The sequence below is a fragment of the Helicoverpa armigera genome, chromosome 18 (assembly GCF_030705265.1).
Source record: "Helicoverpa armigera isolate CAAS_96S chromosome 18, ASM3070526v1, whole genome shotgun sequence".
Lineage (NCBI taxonomy): Eukaryota > Metazoa > Arthropoda > Insecta > Lepidoptera > Noctuidae > Helicoverpa > Helicoverpa armigera.
Genome location: NC_087137.1, coordinates 1491973 through 1509709, shown reverse-complemented (window position 1 = coordinate 1509709; position 17737 = coordinate 1491973). Strand labels below are relative to the sequence as shown.

The 17737-nt window shown below is 37.3% G+C and overlaps 2 protein-coding genes across 3 annotated transcripts in view; both read left to right on the top strand.

Moving 5' to 3' along the window:
- The window catches only part of LOC110373175 (myeloid leukemia factor), a 238890-nt gene that overhangs the window by 114737 nt on the left and 106416 nt on the right, over positions 1–17737 (top strand). The gene's annotated exons all lie outside the window — the stretch shown is intronic.
- The window catches only part of LOC110373249 (phosphatidylinositol 3,4,5-trisphosphate 3-phosphatase and dual-specificity protein phosphatase PTEN), a 44064-nt gene continuing 30716 nt past the window's right edge, over positions 4390–17737 (top strand). The window contains exon 1 of one of the 2 annotated variants that reach the window (XM_021330463.3): positions 4390–5152. In XM_021330463.3, coding sequence (XP_021186138.1) covers positions 4912–5152 — 241 coding nt within the window. In that variant the 5' untranslated portion in view covers positions 4390–4911. The remainder of the gene's footprint in view (positions 5153–17737) is intronic. The other variant, XM_021330464.3, reaches the window with a different exon arrangement.

The window sequence follows — 17737 nt, the reverse complement described above, 5'->3', positions numbered from 1 at the left end:
ATGCACGTTACAGAACGTTTGCCCTCTATTTCACATGCCTACATATTAAAATAATATAAAACGATGATTCACAATCGATGACACATTTCTTTTCATTGTGCATTGCTAGACACAGCTAGGGCTGCCATCCGTCCGGGTTTCCCCGGATTTGTCCTCGTTTGGAGGCCGTCCGGGGGACGTCCGGGCGGGGTTTCAAGAAGTGTCCGGGGAAAACCCGGACATTTTTCTTACGAGTTGAATTACAATCGACACACAGACTGCAGAAGTCGAAGTGTCTCAAAACTCAAAAATTTTCGCGCTCGCTTCGCTCGCGGCTTCCTTACTTGACTCTATCTTTTTTTACGTTTAGCTACTTTAATATCCCAATATTCAAAAAATGTTGCGCTCACTTCGCTCGCGGCTTCTTCACTTTGCGGATTTTTTTTATTATACAAGTTTAGGTGCTTTAGTGCCTAATCACCATCAAGTAACCTATCAAAAAGGTAGCGCCGTTTTAAGTCCTATTACTAACAAGAAGCTAACTCCTAGTTTCCATATGAGCTTTCTTATTTATGACCTTCGAAATATTAAGTCATAATCTTTCAATACTAGGTACCTACTACTTGAGCTAGATATGGCCCTGACGTTTCATGTAAGGAAGCACCTTATTGAATTTAAGTATATAATAGTAGTAATAGTAATATTACAAACTAGGTGTTGTTTTGTTAAAAAAAAAATCGGACTCGTCCGGGGTAAAAATGCGATTTACGTCCGGGTTTCGCGAAATTCGAAATGGCAGCCCTAGACACAGCTGAACTTCCGTAACACCTGTTTAAAATGTGGCAATCAAAAATAATAAAAACTATTTGTACAGACAATCTCTATGTTTAATTGTTCACCTGAATGCTACGAAACATTTGGCAGTTATTCAGCTGATTGAAAATACATAGTGCTTTCGAGAAATAGACACAAAGGAACTACACGTGTTACTTGAAATAGGTACTAAAATTACGTTTATTATATTCAACGTAACACTCGTTTCTTTATAAAGAGACAATTAGGAACTCTAATGCGAAACTAGGCAACATCTGTTGAAACAGAAGCCGAGTGTGTTTAGGGTTCTGTACTTTGTTTTGTACTCAATTAGGACTAAACTGCCTCTATAGTACCTGATGTCCATGTTTCTGAACTTTACTTTTTTAACAGGAGATAAAACACATAAATAGGTATTATTGAAATTATCTAAAAACAAAATTACAGGTCTCTTGAACAGAGAGATCTTTTGCTGACTGACTCTTCACAGTACGGAACCCTACGCGTTCTCATCAAGTTTTTCTTTGAACCCGTCTTTTTTCATCGTCATTTCACAATTACTCTGCAAACTGTAAATGCCTACAGCGGATGATGAGTTACTCCGCTTCGTTACACACAAGGTCATCACTAATTGCTTAGGCATATGAATCATCTGTCACTGAGTTTGTTTTATCTGTACATCGATATCGGGAAGGTGCGACCCAACTGTTTCTAGGGTTGCCAAAACGTCGACTTATCGGATCTCGATAAATGTAATAGTGATTAGTAGGTCGCATGTTTATTAGATAGTGACGTCATTGTTACTAAGGGTGCGTCTACACGGTGCATGTAGCTGGAGCAAGTTAACATGCGCAAGTGACAAGAGCACGCGGGTGGGCAATTTGCTTTGGTACACGCGCGAGTCGCTGGAGCCGCACGTTCTAAAATGCATGTAACCTGCGCATGTGCCTCAACATGCGCAAGCTAATTGCACCGTGTAGATGCACCCTTAGTTGGAACATTGGATCTGGATATGCAATGTCCTGCGGTAAGTAACAAGTAGAGGTCCTTTGTCCGAAGTTGTCGATGACGTGCGAGTCAATGTTTGTTTGATTGTTCCTAGTGATAAGTAATCGCAATCGTTCCTGCGATCTACAGCTAACAAAGGATTGACAATTTGCTGTTGCCAAGTTTCATGAGGAGTACACCAATGTATGCAGGTACTATCAGTAACTAAAATTACAAAACATTCTTGTCAGTTGGGTAAAATTTTGTAATACAGAACTAAATAATCTGAATGAATTAACGATCAGATAATCGCAAGAGTAAATGCAGCTTTTGCATTTGCAGTAAGTATTCAAGTATTTTGTAATTCTAATTTTTAATGAATTTTTATTGCTGATTGTACTTACTATCCTAGAGGTACCTAAATATAAAAGAGAAAATTGAGTTTATTTTTTCTTCCGCGGAAAATCGTACGGCTCAGAATAATATAATTTCTAGTCCGTTTATATTTCTAGTCATATCATCGAAATTATCATAGCAGTAAGTATACCACTGCGACTAGCTGACGCTTATGAAAAAAAAACATTGCACAAAAAACTAAAAAAAAAGTAGATATGAAATCTTTATTCTAACTGCATAGTCATCAATGTTCTTAGAATCTGATAACTATTAACAATGACTAGGGTTGTAACTAAACACACTACAAATTGTATTAAGTAGGTACTGTTTTCATAAATAAAATTTTGGAAGCATTAATTACGACTACATACACAGCACTTTTTTTAAAAGTATAGTCACACACTTTCTACGCATACTCGCCTATTTTTAAGGCCTACCATATTGTGTGTGTGGTCTATGAATGACAAAACTCCTAATGTACGAGTACTTCGACAAATTAGGCAACTAAAATAATAACTTTATAGTTAGAACTAACCCACATTAAAAAACAATTGAAACGGGTTCCCTACTTTTCTAATCGCTCATTAAAACTCGTGTCACGGTCATGGAAAACCACTATAACTCAAAATCCTTAATAGACGCCGATAACATTGTAATTCACCAGGTGCTGTCTATTATACCTGTCAAAAACTTATCAAGTCCTACGCACAATGAGCACTAGTACGTGCCAACCCTATATGTATCGTCAAACATCGTGCCTGCGTGTGCGCCGGCCGGGTGGCAACAAGCTGTCTACTCGCAACCAATTATCTATGCCACTATAATAGATACAGTAAATTCATACACATATTATTATGTAGCTGGGTAATATAACAATAAATATTTGAAATTAGGTAATACGTCAATGCTCTCAAAGTTAACGAGCAAATACTCTTATTTAAATAGTGGTGCATTACGAAAATGTTCAGATCACGTAGCTACCTATCCACGTTTCTAGAGTGGTTTCTCAGAAACACATCCTAAACTAACTTTGGTTGCATCGCATTGCGTCACGGAGTTACCTGCTTGCACTAGTTATTTTCCTTTAAAATTCTTGTCATGGTAAAAAATATAAATAAGCAGCAATTCTATAAATACCCACTGCCACTGGTGTTAACGGAAGCTGGACACCCAATTAGCAAAGCATTTTATCCATCTATCTATACATTAAACGAATACTTAAAATTACTGAGCCGTGATGCGTTTTGAAGATAGTATATTTTATAGTGTTGCATATACTAAGACAGTCGTGAAATATTATCTTTAAAATAACTAAGAAAGATATTGATTCCAACATCGAGTGTGATGAGCAAATTACTACCCTGTTGTTAAAAAAACTCCAAGAAGTTAAAATTGCTATGAAACTGAGTCACTTTGTAAATACTGTAGCTCGCAGCAAAAACTCGCATGAAATCACAAAATACATTCGTAGCTAAGTATGCAAGGAGTTTCTTATATTATTTGCATAGCTGCACAGTGAATAAATACTTATGTAAATTAGTAACACAATAATTTATTATACTCGTGTTACATTCAATATCACGTTCTAAGAAAATGTAGTTTTTTTCTATTGAATTAAACATCTAGTTTTCCTTTAGGTGTGGTAACGTAAGGATGTGAATGGCAATGACTGCTTGTACATTATAGGAAAGACTCTACAATAACGTAGAATCTAGGTACCTAGGTAGGTAAGTATGTACAATGTATGATTAATTGATTCTGGACAGCATGACCATAATAACACTTAACAGTGTATTTTACAGATGGAATACAATTGTATTTATATACAAATGTTTCTGACGTGACTTAAATGATTAAATAAAAAACGCTCACTGAAGTAAAATGTATGAGGAATAAATAACCCACGATAAATGGAAACAGAAGTAAATCCTCCATGAAAGTAAACCTTTTCAAATATTACCGCGCTGTCTATGATTCTGCTCTATGCTTCTACACTGCCATCTGTAGCGTGGATAATGAACTCACCAACGTTATAAATAAAGCGCCATTTCATATATTCCACGAATTGCAGCACAAATTCTTGTGGTTGCCATATGAATACAAAAAAAATATTTTCTAAGATTATTTATTGATCAAAATTATGGATAAACCGGTTTGATAAGGTGTTGAGGTTTAAAAAGTGGCGGTAACTTAGACACATACAGCGCCACCTTACGGACTTATTTGCGTACTGTAATGAACAAAGAGAGCTAGCTAGCCACCACTAGAAATTAAGGTTGTGTGAGGTTGTGTGTTATCTTTATCATACGAGTGCGGACCGCCCTAGTGCGAAAGAGACACGCAGTACAGTTTCGGCCATCATAACCATCTTTCTTTCTTGTGCAACTGTTTCTCTTCGGCCGTGTACTAGTGCAAACGCAGGATGGACGCCATTCGCGCGAGATAATTTTTTCATCGCTCGTGAAGCGAGATTTGAACGCGTTCAGTGCCGGGCGTGGAGCTATGCTATAGTGTATCAAGTGTACGGTGCTTTCGGTCTGGCGGTGCGGTGTGGAAGTGGTTGGTGCTGGTCGGAGCCGAGGCTCGGCTGGAGGCAAGGCAGCGAGGCGAGGCGCGAGCAGCGCGAGGCATGGCGGGCGCAAGCTGAGCGCCGGCCGCGGCCTCCGGAGGCAGGCCGCTCGTGCTCCGCCGCCGGCCCGATGAGCGGGGCACGTTCTGCGCGGCGGAGGTTATTTTATGGGTATTTGCGTGAGCTGCCGGCGCCGAGAGCGGAAGGCACCAGAGAAGCGGTCGGTGCCGGGAGCGGGCGGGCCCGCTAAGGGCACTGCGGCGGCAGAGCTGCTGCCGCGCCGCGTCGACCAACTGACAGCCATGGCCAACTCCATGTCCAACATCAAAATGACAAACCCTATCAAGGGCATAGTGAGCAAGCGCCGGAAGCGCTACATCAAGGACGGATTCAACCTGGACTTAGCCTGTATCCTTTTATGTGATCTAGTGTTGTTACCGTGTGCTGCGAGCCGCTCTAGCGGCCCGAGATCGATGTTGTGTGTCGGTGAGTCTTTTATGTGATCAGACCCGGGCTCCCGGCCTTGAGATTTCATTACACCGAGGTGCCCAATACGGTTTCATTTATTCACGTAAAATCGCCTTGGAATTAGCGTGACAACCTGGCTTGACCATCCTTTTAGTTTTGTCAAGGGCACTCAATTTATAACCTATAAATTACATTCATAAAACTGCTGATAAAGGTTATGGTATTTTCAGGCTTTATGCTAGATAGGCATTGAAAGTAGGCAATATTCATCAAAATGTTGAGTCCTGTATGTGTATAAAGTCATCTGACAGGTCATATTAGGGTTACAAGGTCCCGTACATGTACGTACGCGCAAAAGGTTGCATTAACTGTAAATTAAGCAAGGCAATTGAGTTGTAATTGCACAAATATATCGGAAACGTAATTAAACATTCGGCCGCGAGGTAATTTTCGTTTGCAACGCGACAATTATCTAACGAGAGAGCAATGAAATCTCGCATGGCAACAAGATATATAACCTATAACGTTGTATATATAGGCTTATAGTACATGCCTACTATGTCTGTGTACATAGAAACTATCTGATAATCATTGTGAAGTGGTGTTGAGTGCTAAGAACTATAATATCTATGGGTTTTAATCTGGTTACATTAAATGTGTGATATTGTTTTAACTATTGCTACCTGGGTAAATTCTCTAATGTGAAGCTAGTCGAGACGCACACATGAACTGATTGGTTCAGAATAAATTGCAAGATATCTTAGATTTTATGTAAATGAAGTTATGATAGAAGGTTTATTAGTTAATTAAATAGTTGTTTGGTACATTTTTTGCTTAATACTTTTAATTTGTCTTGCAAGAAGTGCGGTACTTATACGAGGTAAGCCGATAAGGCCATGAGTGAGCGAGTTTTTGGAGACAAATCATGAATATACCTTAAAGACCATGCTATGCTGAATATTTAATAATGTATAGCAAGTTATTTACTGTTGATTTGATGAGAAAGAAGGTCTTAAGCATGGATGATCAAACAATGACATAGAAAGTGTACTAAAACGTAGCTTATCCATATATACTCTTAGAAAATGGCCTACTTTGTATTGGGACCTGTAACTTCTTACCTCTTCTGGTAAATCTTACACTTGCAGAAGTCGTCACTTAGGCTTCCCAAAGGGTATGCTCAGCCTGTATGTACGAATGCAATATAAGAGGTTCATAAGAACTACTCAAAAAATTATAGGATTATCAGACACAGTATATTATTTTGTTTGATTTTTCTTATTGGTAGACTTATAATTATTTTAATAGATTGCTTTGGAGCGTGTGTATGTTCTTTCTTATACAGTTCTTTTCACATAGGGAAAGAATCAGTATTAATAGCTAAGCTACTATTAGTATTTAATCAGAGACTAGCAAAAGTAATACTGCGTGTTAAATATAGCCTTTGTTAATTAGGAAACTTGTAGCTTTCGAACAGTGTAAGATTCCTTCAAATCCATTCAGCTGTTACATAGCCTTTAGATTAGGGTACAAACAAAAAAAATATCTCTTTTTTATATTAGTAAAGTATAGATTATTTACTAGAATAAATTATCCATTTCACAAATGGGTATATTTAACAGGATCTTTTTTAGAAGTATGAACATATGTGATCTTTATGCCTACATAGGTGGATTATACTCTAGTAACACACACACATTCACATTTTTGGCCAACTAGTCAGGTCATTACCAGTAGCTATTTAAATTGACATTTGTACCTGTAAAATCTATTTTTCACTATACCATATGATATTTCAAATCATTTCAACATTTTCAATAGCCCAAGATGACATGAAATTAAGCCTTTAATATTACTAGTTATTTGATAATGCCCAGATAGTGACCATAGTATTTATATGTATGGTTATGACAACAAAAACATCCAAAAATGTCCATCGTGAAATATTAAAAAGTTTTTTCTAAAAACCTTAAGAATCACACAATGGTCATCAAACTGTGTTATAATATTTACGAAACTTTCTCTCTGATTTTATATAATTTTCATGCATATTTTTGGCTTGCTAATATTGTTCGCAATCTTGAGGTCATTCACCCCGCTCACATCTAAATAAAATAGCTTTTATATCAGATTTCCTATCATGTGATTGCATTATGCCAATGTTTTTGATTCAAAATAGGTTTTAGTTAAAACATTTTCATTTGATTTGCTAAATCTGATCAGTGTTATGAAGTAGTGAAAAGGGTATTTTGTTTGTAAACTTAGAAAAAAATATTATTTCATAAACACAAAGTAATCAGTGCTATCAAATTAAAACTAGGTCACACAATAAAGCTGGGTTTGTTATGCTATGAGGCATCCCTCTTAGGCTCCAGGGTTCAGGTGGTTCAGGGCTCCAACATTTTTTAAGTACAATAAAACTTAATTATTTATGTGTGCTAATAGTGGAATTTGTGCTTTTATTATTGGTTATTAATAACTGAAGAACATAACTTTTTAATACACCTATAATATTTACACCTCCTGTATATTAACTACTCCTCTTGATAGGTATACAATGGTTATTTTATTGTGTATATTGCTTTATTATGTAGCTACAACATATTTTTACTTTCATTTAGTTGATGTACCAACCAAACAGTCCTGTGTGTTTCAGTCTTAAATAAAGTATTAGGTATGTACCTAGTAAAAAAAAAATGTTAAGCCATTAGACATGACTGCATAGTTACTCGTTAAGAAGCCTTAAGATGTTTTTCAGAAAAACAACCGTAAATCGACTTTGTGAATCTTTAATTCATTGCATTTTTTGCGAATTCGTTCGTACCTCATAAGTTTTCTTCGCTTTATCTCAAAAGTTACGAAAAAGTTTGGAAGAAAAGCTGTTTTCATCCATACCCATTAGGTAGATGTTTTGGCGATAAAACATTAAATTTATGCGCACTTTCACACAGAAGTTAACTTATAGCCTAGCCTACACTCGCGTTTCGCTACAAATCTTAAACGTAGAAAAAACTTCACAAAGTACTAATTTTTACGACACAAATCATCTAACATTATATCCACGCTAAAACTTGAAAAGAAAGAGCCATAATGTGAAATAAAAAATCTCCAACCGCTGAGTTAAAGCAAACTTCATAAACGACCTTCGGTCGCCACTCCGCTTGGCAACAGCATAATACTCAATTGATTCCAAAAGGTATCATTAAACCGTTCTTAATTTAGAAGTTACCTTGTGAGCTGAGCTTTATAAAAAACTTGACAAGCATCTATGCTCATAATAATGTGGGTTCTGCACAAAAAAATGCTCCGTAGGTATTAAAAAAATAGGTGTAGTATCGAAGTTGATAGGTTGGTTTCGTAGCTATCGTTGGTGAATGCATTTTTTGATATCGGGTTGTGTGTTAATAGGATTATAGAATATAAAAAACGACTTCGTATTCCACTTTATTGTCTAATATAATTAATTACCCTAAAAACGAGTTTTTAAAATAATCTTTTAATTAAGATATGTAAATGAACAAACGTAGTACGCTGTTAGATAAGTTCTGCTTAGAGTAAACGCGACAATAGGCGTCAAGGAATCCTAAAAATGAAGTAGTGAAACCAAGGCTGAACACATAATTATGTACAATTAAAAACAAATTACAACAAAACACTAGCTAAGTAACCGCTTACTAATTTAGCTGTATCAGATCTAAAACAAGTGTTTCATTACGTCTAGGTATTATGAGATTTTATAGCTCTAACTTTTGGATGTACGAACACGTGTTGCACTCTGCATAGTTTCGCTTTCTGCTATGATTTTATTAAAATTCAGCATGCCGTGGCTACACTCCCCGCAATGCAAGGCGATGCTATTCATAGATTTATTGTTTACGACGCTTTCTCTTATTTAACAACATGCTAATTATTATAAATAAATAAATATAAATATTCTACAAATTGGAGACCGATAATATCAAAACGGGCTTAAATAAATTATAATTCAACGATTAACAATATAAAATTCATATTTTACATTTTCTATACACATAATAAAATATAAGGATGTAGAAAAGCTCTTATAATGTTAACGATAAGTATAGTTATAGATTGCGATAACGCGGCCGCGCTTACATCTCTGTACAAACCTACTATTGATTTATTATCAATTGTGCTTTGCATGTGGCTATTCGCCTTCATAATTAACAATTACGTTCACAGATATCTGCGGACATTCATTTAAATACGCAACTCCGTGTTTCTTGTGACGACGCGACGTTTCGTTACAATGTATGTAATTATTGTTGTAACACATTATTGTACTACGACCAACGTTCCTGCCACTTATCATGTAACTATTTTATGTAGTTTATCTGTATTATGCTGATTTGAGAGTAAAAAATAGCATATCAGCTGGCAAGCGTGAGCAACGCTTATTTACTATTTTATCTATCATATTAGTAAGCGGCATCACGCGTGCAAATCATAAAGCGAAAGACATTCTATAAATATTCATGGGCAATTTATAGCGCCCCATCGCATCGCATCGCTATTACAGTATTTTAGTCTCTCGAAAACTTTCAACTACTTACTATCAAATTAGCCGACGACAAATTCATAATGGCGTGTGAAAATATTCAGGTTTCATAATTATTCAGATATTATTGGTCCCAGTCGCATAAATATTGATACTTATACAAAAAAAAGTCTGCGCCTTACGTCTGGCGCGGGGTCATTGACTTTATAATATGCAATTGTGAAAAAATCAATGTAACTACCTAATCCCAAAGCGTTAGCATACAACAAAGGTCTGCATTATTAACAATGGCTGTTAACAATAAAAAAAAGGTTTTTAACCGCTCGATTGTTTCAACAGCGTTTCGTACTTGACATTATAAGTAACAGCACGTCGTAAAAACAATATTGCACGTGATGTGATGCACTAAAATTGGCCGCCATACTGTGTTCTGTATAATATTCGAAGTTAATCCATTTTGGTCGGCGGTTGCGAGACATAAACACATTTGGGATGAGTGCGGACGCCCGACGTCTATGCAACTAACACAGCCGTGATGTCTTCGTACATCAAGACATGCCTTATCTAACATAATCTCGCATTGTACAGAGCATTAACAAGTCTTGCTGGTGAAATTATTCAAATTCATAGTTGAGTTAATAAGCATTTGTAAAGACTAAGCAAGCAGTGAGGGAAGCTCATAATGCGGTCCTGATGTAAGCTAACCAGAATATATGTAGTTACGTACCTATTTGCATGTCTGCGAAAAAGGTGAAAAAAGATTCTATCATAAGGTCTGTTAATTAAGTAAATTATGATTGTACAAAAAAATCTCGTCAGTTAAATTCTTCCAAAAAACACCTTTGACATTCCTGATCTGTACTTTTAAAATAATTGACTCAATATAACAATGTGAATATTTTTAAGTTGTTCTGCAGCATAATTTATCATTGTATGCCAAACAAATCTCGACAGATCGAACTCCCTGCAAAAACGTAGCTATAAATGTCAGTATGGAAGACTTCACAACACAATATACTAAAAAATCTTCGCAGTTCACTGTAGCAAACCAAGATGTTTATCTTAAGTTATTAACTGGGCTGATTCCGTCGTCCCTTCTCCACGTTAATGTAGAAAAAAATGCAATTCTTCCGGTTCCTTTCCATATAAAGCGTCGTTTAAGTTGTTAAGCCCAAGGTCGTCACTCAAAAGATGTGGCAGTGAAATTATATTACGAGTTAAACGTGCATAGCAACAATGCCTCATTTCCATAACTGGGCCCTGAACCTCTTTTTAATTAACTTTTAGCCCGTAGTAGGGCTTTCAATACCGGTATTACGGGATCCCGTAATACCGTGATCACGGATATATTTTGGTCTTTTGTCAATACCGGTATTGACGAGCCAATACCGTGATTACGGTATTACAATTTTTTTATAATTTTAATTATTGTGGTTTGTTGAAATAAGTAGCAGGAAGTTGTATTAAATAAGATAAATAACTACATACTCGTAAGATGTCATCATCATCCTCCGAGCCTTTTTCTGCCAATCTACTTGGCAACGCTGCAGGGACTCCAGAACAGACCAGATTTCAACCGAGTCAAAGGCCTTTTCATAGTCCACAAACGCTAGACACAGGTTCTGATTATACTCTTCGGTCTTCTGTATAATCTGCCGCACTGTGTGGATGTGGTCTATGGTGCCGTATCCGCTCCGAAACCCAGCCTGCTCCAAACCCAGACTCAGACGTTAAAATTCGCAAGTCGGTTCGTTATCACTCTTGAGAACAGCTTATATACGTGGCTTAGGAGGGAAATTTGTCGATAGTTCTTCAGCAGGGTTTTGTCTCCCGTTTTGAAGAACAGGACGACAACACTCCTACTCCACGCCTCTGGAGTTCTCCCTTCAAACAGGACGGCGTTAAAAAGATTCTGGAGCTTCCCCAGTACAGGCTTACCTCCTGCTTTTAATAGCTCTGTTGTAATGCCATCCTCGCCAGGGGCTTTTCCATTTTTGAGCTCCTCAGAACGATCTCGATTTCGCCACTGCTGACTTCTGGCAGGTCTTCGGTGAAATGGCGTGTTAATGTGGTTCTAGAATCCTCATTTCCGGGATCAGGTCGAGATGCATGCGATGCGTATAACCGGCCATAGAAGTTTTCCACTTCCGAAAGGACTGCCGGCACCGAAGAAATGTCTTCTCCACTTGTTGTGGTCAGCTTCGTCAAGTGGCTTCTTCCAAGAGATTGTACGAACACCTTTCACCCCCGATTCAGCTCAATTGCTCCTTCAATGTCAAGAGTATTGGAGCACCGGATGTCGCGTCGTACGTGCTTGTTGATCTCTTGGTTTAGAGCCTGCTTAGCTGACGAAGTGACAGGCGGGTTTTTACGTCGTTTCTTCATAAGCCCTAATGTCTCTTCTGAAAGCTTTGATTTCTTGCCCTTACGCTGCATGTTACAGAATCTCGAACCTTCCTCCCTGAGGATCCGAAACATATATTTGTGGTTCTGGTTAACGTCTGTTGTGGTTTCCACGGCGTCAAATCGGTTCTACAAATTTGACTGGAACGTTTCAGACCCTGAAATGGTTTGGAGCAGTGTTGGTCGGAGCCTGGCCTTCATCAGACGGAAACGTTCGGCCTTGAAGTTGATATTCAGAGAGCCTCGGACAAGTCGGTGATCGCTACCGGTATTAAACCTATTGATCACGGAAACGTCTCTGACTGTGCGCTTCTTGTTCGTCATGATGAAGTCAATCTCATTTTTAGTCATAGTGTCGGGGCTATGATTGGACGCTTTTTGAAACTAAAGAATTGTGTTTTAAAAGTTTTAATCGATCTAAAATTAAACTCCGATTTCGAATTAGACGAAATCGATTTGACAATATTAAAAAATATTTACAACAGCCTTTCTGTAGTCAAAGTAACTGTATTAGAAATTTGTAAACGGGATGCCAATTTACTAAAAGCGGATATTGCGCTAAAATTTATATTGACGAAGTTAGATGGTCAAGCTAATGACTTATGCCTTGCAAAAGCACTTCGAAGACGCATAAAGGAGCTATCTGGAGTATTGCAATATTTGCATGACCGACAATACCGTGATCACGTGATCACGGTATTGAAATTTCTAATACCGGTATTGATACCGGAATAGAAAAAATCCGGTATTTGAAAGCCCTAGCCCGTAGACTGGCCGGCGTTTGCTTCATTTTTTGACAAAACGTGATTTTGAAACAAAATTAGATGAAGACTCTTTGTATGTGGAGATGGTGCGTGCCAATTATTTCGTTGTATTTTTTTCTTTTGCCTTTGCCTAAGCACGTATGTCGTTTTCCTGTCAGAGCTACGGATTCCCTTTGGTTTATATTTTTAAACGAGATAACGACGTCACGCATACAGTTCTCATGGCCTCTAAATAATACTCCATCGATAAAGATCTATAGGTCTGTAACGTTGCGTACTCAACATCGTAACGTCTTTCATTGTTACAAAATTGTTTTTTTTTGTGTTACCAATTTAGCACGTGTTATTTATCCCATGTACTCCTGTAAAATGTACATTCAAGTTTTTGATTAAAGCTTGATAATTATAATGCGTACCTACGTAACCATAAATACTTCAATATGAAAATATTTCGGTTACTTTGTCTGTACCCATAAATAGAGATGTCAGACGACCTGATCGAATATGATCATCACGTTTTCCTTCAACAAAACTTCACCTACTAGGCTCAGAATCTATAAAACGTGTTTATTAGCGGCCATCTGAAAAACATGTACTATTGCATTGCCTACATGCGATGACGATAATTGCTTCTAACAAGATTATCTACTCTGTAGAATCGTGTGCTGATTTAAGTAATTGAAGTCAAGAATTGAGGCGATTGCGGGTCAAAGTTGATAATGATGCCAAATCGTTGAACCATTTCGAGCTCAATCTTAACGGCAAAAACACCCAAGTGCTGACTGAACCCAGAAACGATACGAAGTCATTGTAACTATCCACCTACTCATGGCTTGAAGCTTCCTTGATGCTAACAAAAAACTTTGCCTAGCAACAGAAGAAATACAAGTTGAATAGGATAGGTAGGTAATCTAGTTTGGATATCGAAAATTGACCAGATTTGCCAGGGTAATGGATTAGATTGTGATGAAGTCGATCGGAAGGATAGTCGAATGTTTTACTTCTTGTTGTCTTTAATTTTCTGATTCAGTATTCCGTATCTATCTTAATATTATTCTACGTACTTTCTTACAGTAAGTAATCTTTGATTAAATAAGATACCTGTTCCATTTCACATTAGTAGTACCTTATAGTTATGTTGCTACTTTTGAGTTTTCATGTAGACAATAGTTCAAGCCCATTACTCCAATCCTTTATAGTAATAACATCGCGTGATCAATTAAATTATAAATACTGTTCAGAAATCAAAACCAATAATAACTAGCATTCATTATTAATTAATTACGACGAAGCCTGCCCCTTCCTTCACATCAACTGGATTTCTGTAACATCCAAAGTCAACAAAGTTGGAAACAAATTGTAAACTTGTTTAAACATACTTACGGCTTCGTGTTGTACATTTTCGTTAATCGCAATTTGTCATGTTTGTCACTTTGTGTAACCTTATTTTATAATTCTGTGGTGTTACCCGTTGGGTCTCGTCACCCGTGTCATGCTTTAATGACTTAATTAAAATCTCATCTTTACTTTTGGCCGCTTAATTTTCGGCAATGGTGTTTTAGCCATGATTTTACGGCGCGGAAATGCTGTCGGTGCTCCCGGAGGATCGCCTCGTGTTTCGACTAACTAATGACTGTAAATGAAACTGATTATATGGATGAAGTTGTTGAACCGAACGGTTCTATTCCACTGCTATTGAATGAGTTTTTTTGGCCATTTGGTCCGTCACGACCATTCCTAGGAAACTGGAAGCCTTGACATATAGCTGTCTAAAAAGTGAATATAATAAAACCAGAGAGGGTTATTTACTGATATTATTGATCTGTGAAATAGTCAAAATTAATTGGCAAGACAAAGACTTCAAAAGTAATTGTGTTGCGGCCACGATCGATTGAAATTTCCGCATTTGACGACAAACCGAACGTCTTCAATTGCGTTATTTAAACACTTATTGAGCTGTCTATATCTAGGTCACCTGGGGTGATTCATATGCACGCTATGGTAACTTGCATGTATAATTTAGTCTGCAGTCTGCAAATGGTAGATAATCTTTTTTCACATGTGTCAGCGTTAAGCTCCTTTGTGTAATTGGATTTCTTTAGGTTATTGCTCCGTAAGCCGGTTGAATAGGAGAAGCTTATTCAAAAGGAGGATTTATTGTAAAATAGTAAAGCGTGCGTGTACATTTGCTTCACGTTTTCTGTTCAAATGTTACGCTGCGTTAGATCAAATGTTTGAACTCATTTGCGTTGTACACTGTTCACAGTGTTCACTGCCATAGCAACAAGCAATTACGTAAATGATTCTCGTTTTTTTATTCGTCGACCATATCGCTTCGTTCATTTTCACTCGTCGTGTTTGTGTTTTTATTTTGAATATTCGTTTTTTCATAATGACCACCATCTTCAGTGACTGTAACAATGTATGCAATTATTGCTATCAGTGTATATTATTACGGCAATTAATTTAACTGTTGGCAGTTTCTGTTTTATTTATGTGACGTGCATGGCATAATTCCTACTTACAGTGTGTAGAGTTTAGTTACAAAAATTATAATTGCATCCTTTGCTCCGCCTTAGGCATGTCCACCTGCGTAATTTAGTATCTAAATAAATTATTAACGCGTTTTGGTTCGGAATTGCACAAGTCTTATTCGTTAATATATAAAATGTTGATTAGAAACTAAAAGCGTGATAAATATTTTTTTTACAGTTGCGAAACCATTACAGTGACTGCCATTTCTATGCGAAATGGTCCGGCATCTATTTTTGGAAGCGAATAAAATGTTAGCGTCAATTAAGTTGATTCCCAAAGGCGGCAAGAAATCCCGCGCGGAAGCCATGGGCGACCGAGCTAGCCTGCCCTTGATGCTGCGATGACGCGATGTGGCCACTAACCACGCCCTCAAAACTACTCGTTGAAACCACCACTATCAGTAATAGTTTTTGTTTTTGAAGTTGACTATTCCATTTTAGTATTGCCGTGGCATACATAAAATAAACCTCTGAATCGGCCTCCTAGATAATGTATATTTCAATTCTCAATGCTAAACCAAAATTATCGTTCCACATGAACAGTACTCGACTGCACAATTTGCAATAAACCTAAAAATTTCTGGCAACACTTTGCTTTACGTTCAATCGTCGCAACATGACGTTCTCCTTTGTCCTTTGCAATACATATAATCGATTCAATTTTAGGGTCGAAAATAATCGATAATCAAAAAATCATTATCATTGTAGCTACTTCGCAATGTTATGCTGGTATTTCTCTGTCACAAACAGACCGATCCTCCCAAGGTCTGGTCAGTAAATCTGTCTGGTTAATAGTTGCATAGTCACACGGTGCGCGAACAGTAGCCATGAAAAATGCAGGTTGATTTAATATTTTAGACGCGTACAATAAAATGTTTTGTTTTGCAATCGCCGCGCGCTTGTAAGTTAACCCGTCACTCACTATTACGCCTAGCGTTATCTTAGTGTTGTAATCTGATATTACGTGATTTTAGCGGCAGTCTTGTCGTTTTTTTAGCAGTCACTATGAGAACTGACGAATGCTGATCCTTGTTACTGCGCTGGCATACAAATTCGCGTCTCCGAGATTTTCTCTCGCGTGAAATTTGCTAATACTGAGCATCTATTCTCGCTTCTATAGTCTCAGGAGTTTCGCCGATCCATAAAAGGCATTGCGATGTTGAAATCTGAGCTACTTATTTTTTATGCCTTAACCATCGTAGTTTAATCTTTTGATTACCATAACTCGTTCCAGGAAAATTTCGCTTTGAAACACGGCGAACAGATTAATTGCCTATCTCTGAATTTTTGCTCAAAGGCGACCCTAAAGTGGGACTCCATAAACTTCACAAATTGAGTTATATTTCTCATTTTTCGTATTTCTATCCATCCGAGTTCGTATTACTCATTTCCGTTGCTAAGTCATTCCTGAGATATCCATTTACGTCGATGTATCTCCGAGGAGTATCGGTCAGCGACCAGTCAAGCCTCACATCTCATTTGAACGATCACGAGGTTGAAAGTTGAAACCACTTGCCGCGTCGACTCGCTATCTAAATTTGAATAATATTCATGGAAGTTTAAATTGGAGTTCTGAATGAATTTCATATTTTTCTTTTTAATAATTAAGTCCGGCCATTTGTATTTCTGTAGCTTTGAGCTTTTGTACATCGTGTTTCAGTCCCTTGGATAATATAGCTTACATTTTATGCTTAGCTCACCGCATACGAAGTGCTTAAAAAGATGAACAGAAAATGTAAGTTGCGGTTAGTCCGCCGGCCGTTGGACATAATGCCGCTCTTCTTTCGAGGGTTTCATACTTTAATGGTGTAAATGAATTGAGGTCTCAATTGTCAAACGTAAAAAATCTCGGTGCATTCGCACAGCGGCATTGAGCGGGACATTGCATTTTGCCCTTGCTTCATTTACTCCGTCTGCATTAATATAGTAATACTTTGCAATTAGCTGCACCTGGTTCACGTGACCTTTGCCTTCAGTCACGATATTCGCATTTTCTTCTTAAAAATATTTTATTGCGGCCAACTGATCCGTAAATGTATTTTTTAAGAATGTATTCTGTAGCCGGCAATATGCTCATTGAAATAAAACTAACATTAAAGATAATTTGCCATTTAATATTAAAAAAAAAATTTTCTTGTCTTACGATTCAGCGGCACTACGTGTCTGAGTAAGACAATAGGTATTAGCGGGTTAAGGACATTGATATTAGTTTACTTGAATTTATTCTGTCCTATTACTGCGTGATGTGCACTTTGGTAAATACTTATTTGCCTTTTTAGCGTAGTGCTAAACTTTAATAGTAAGT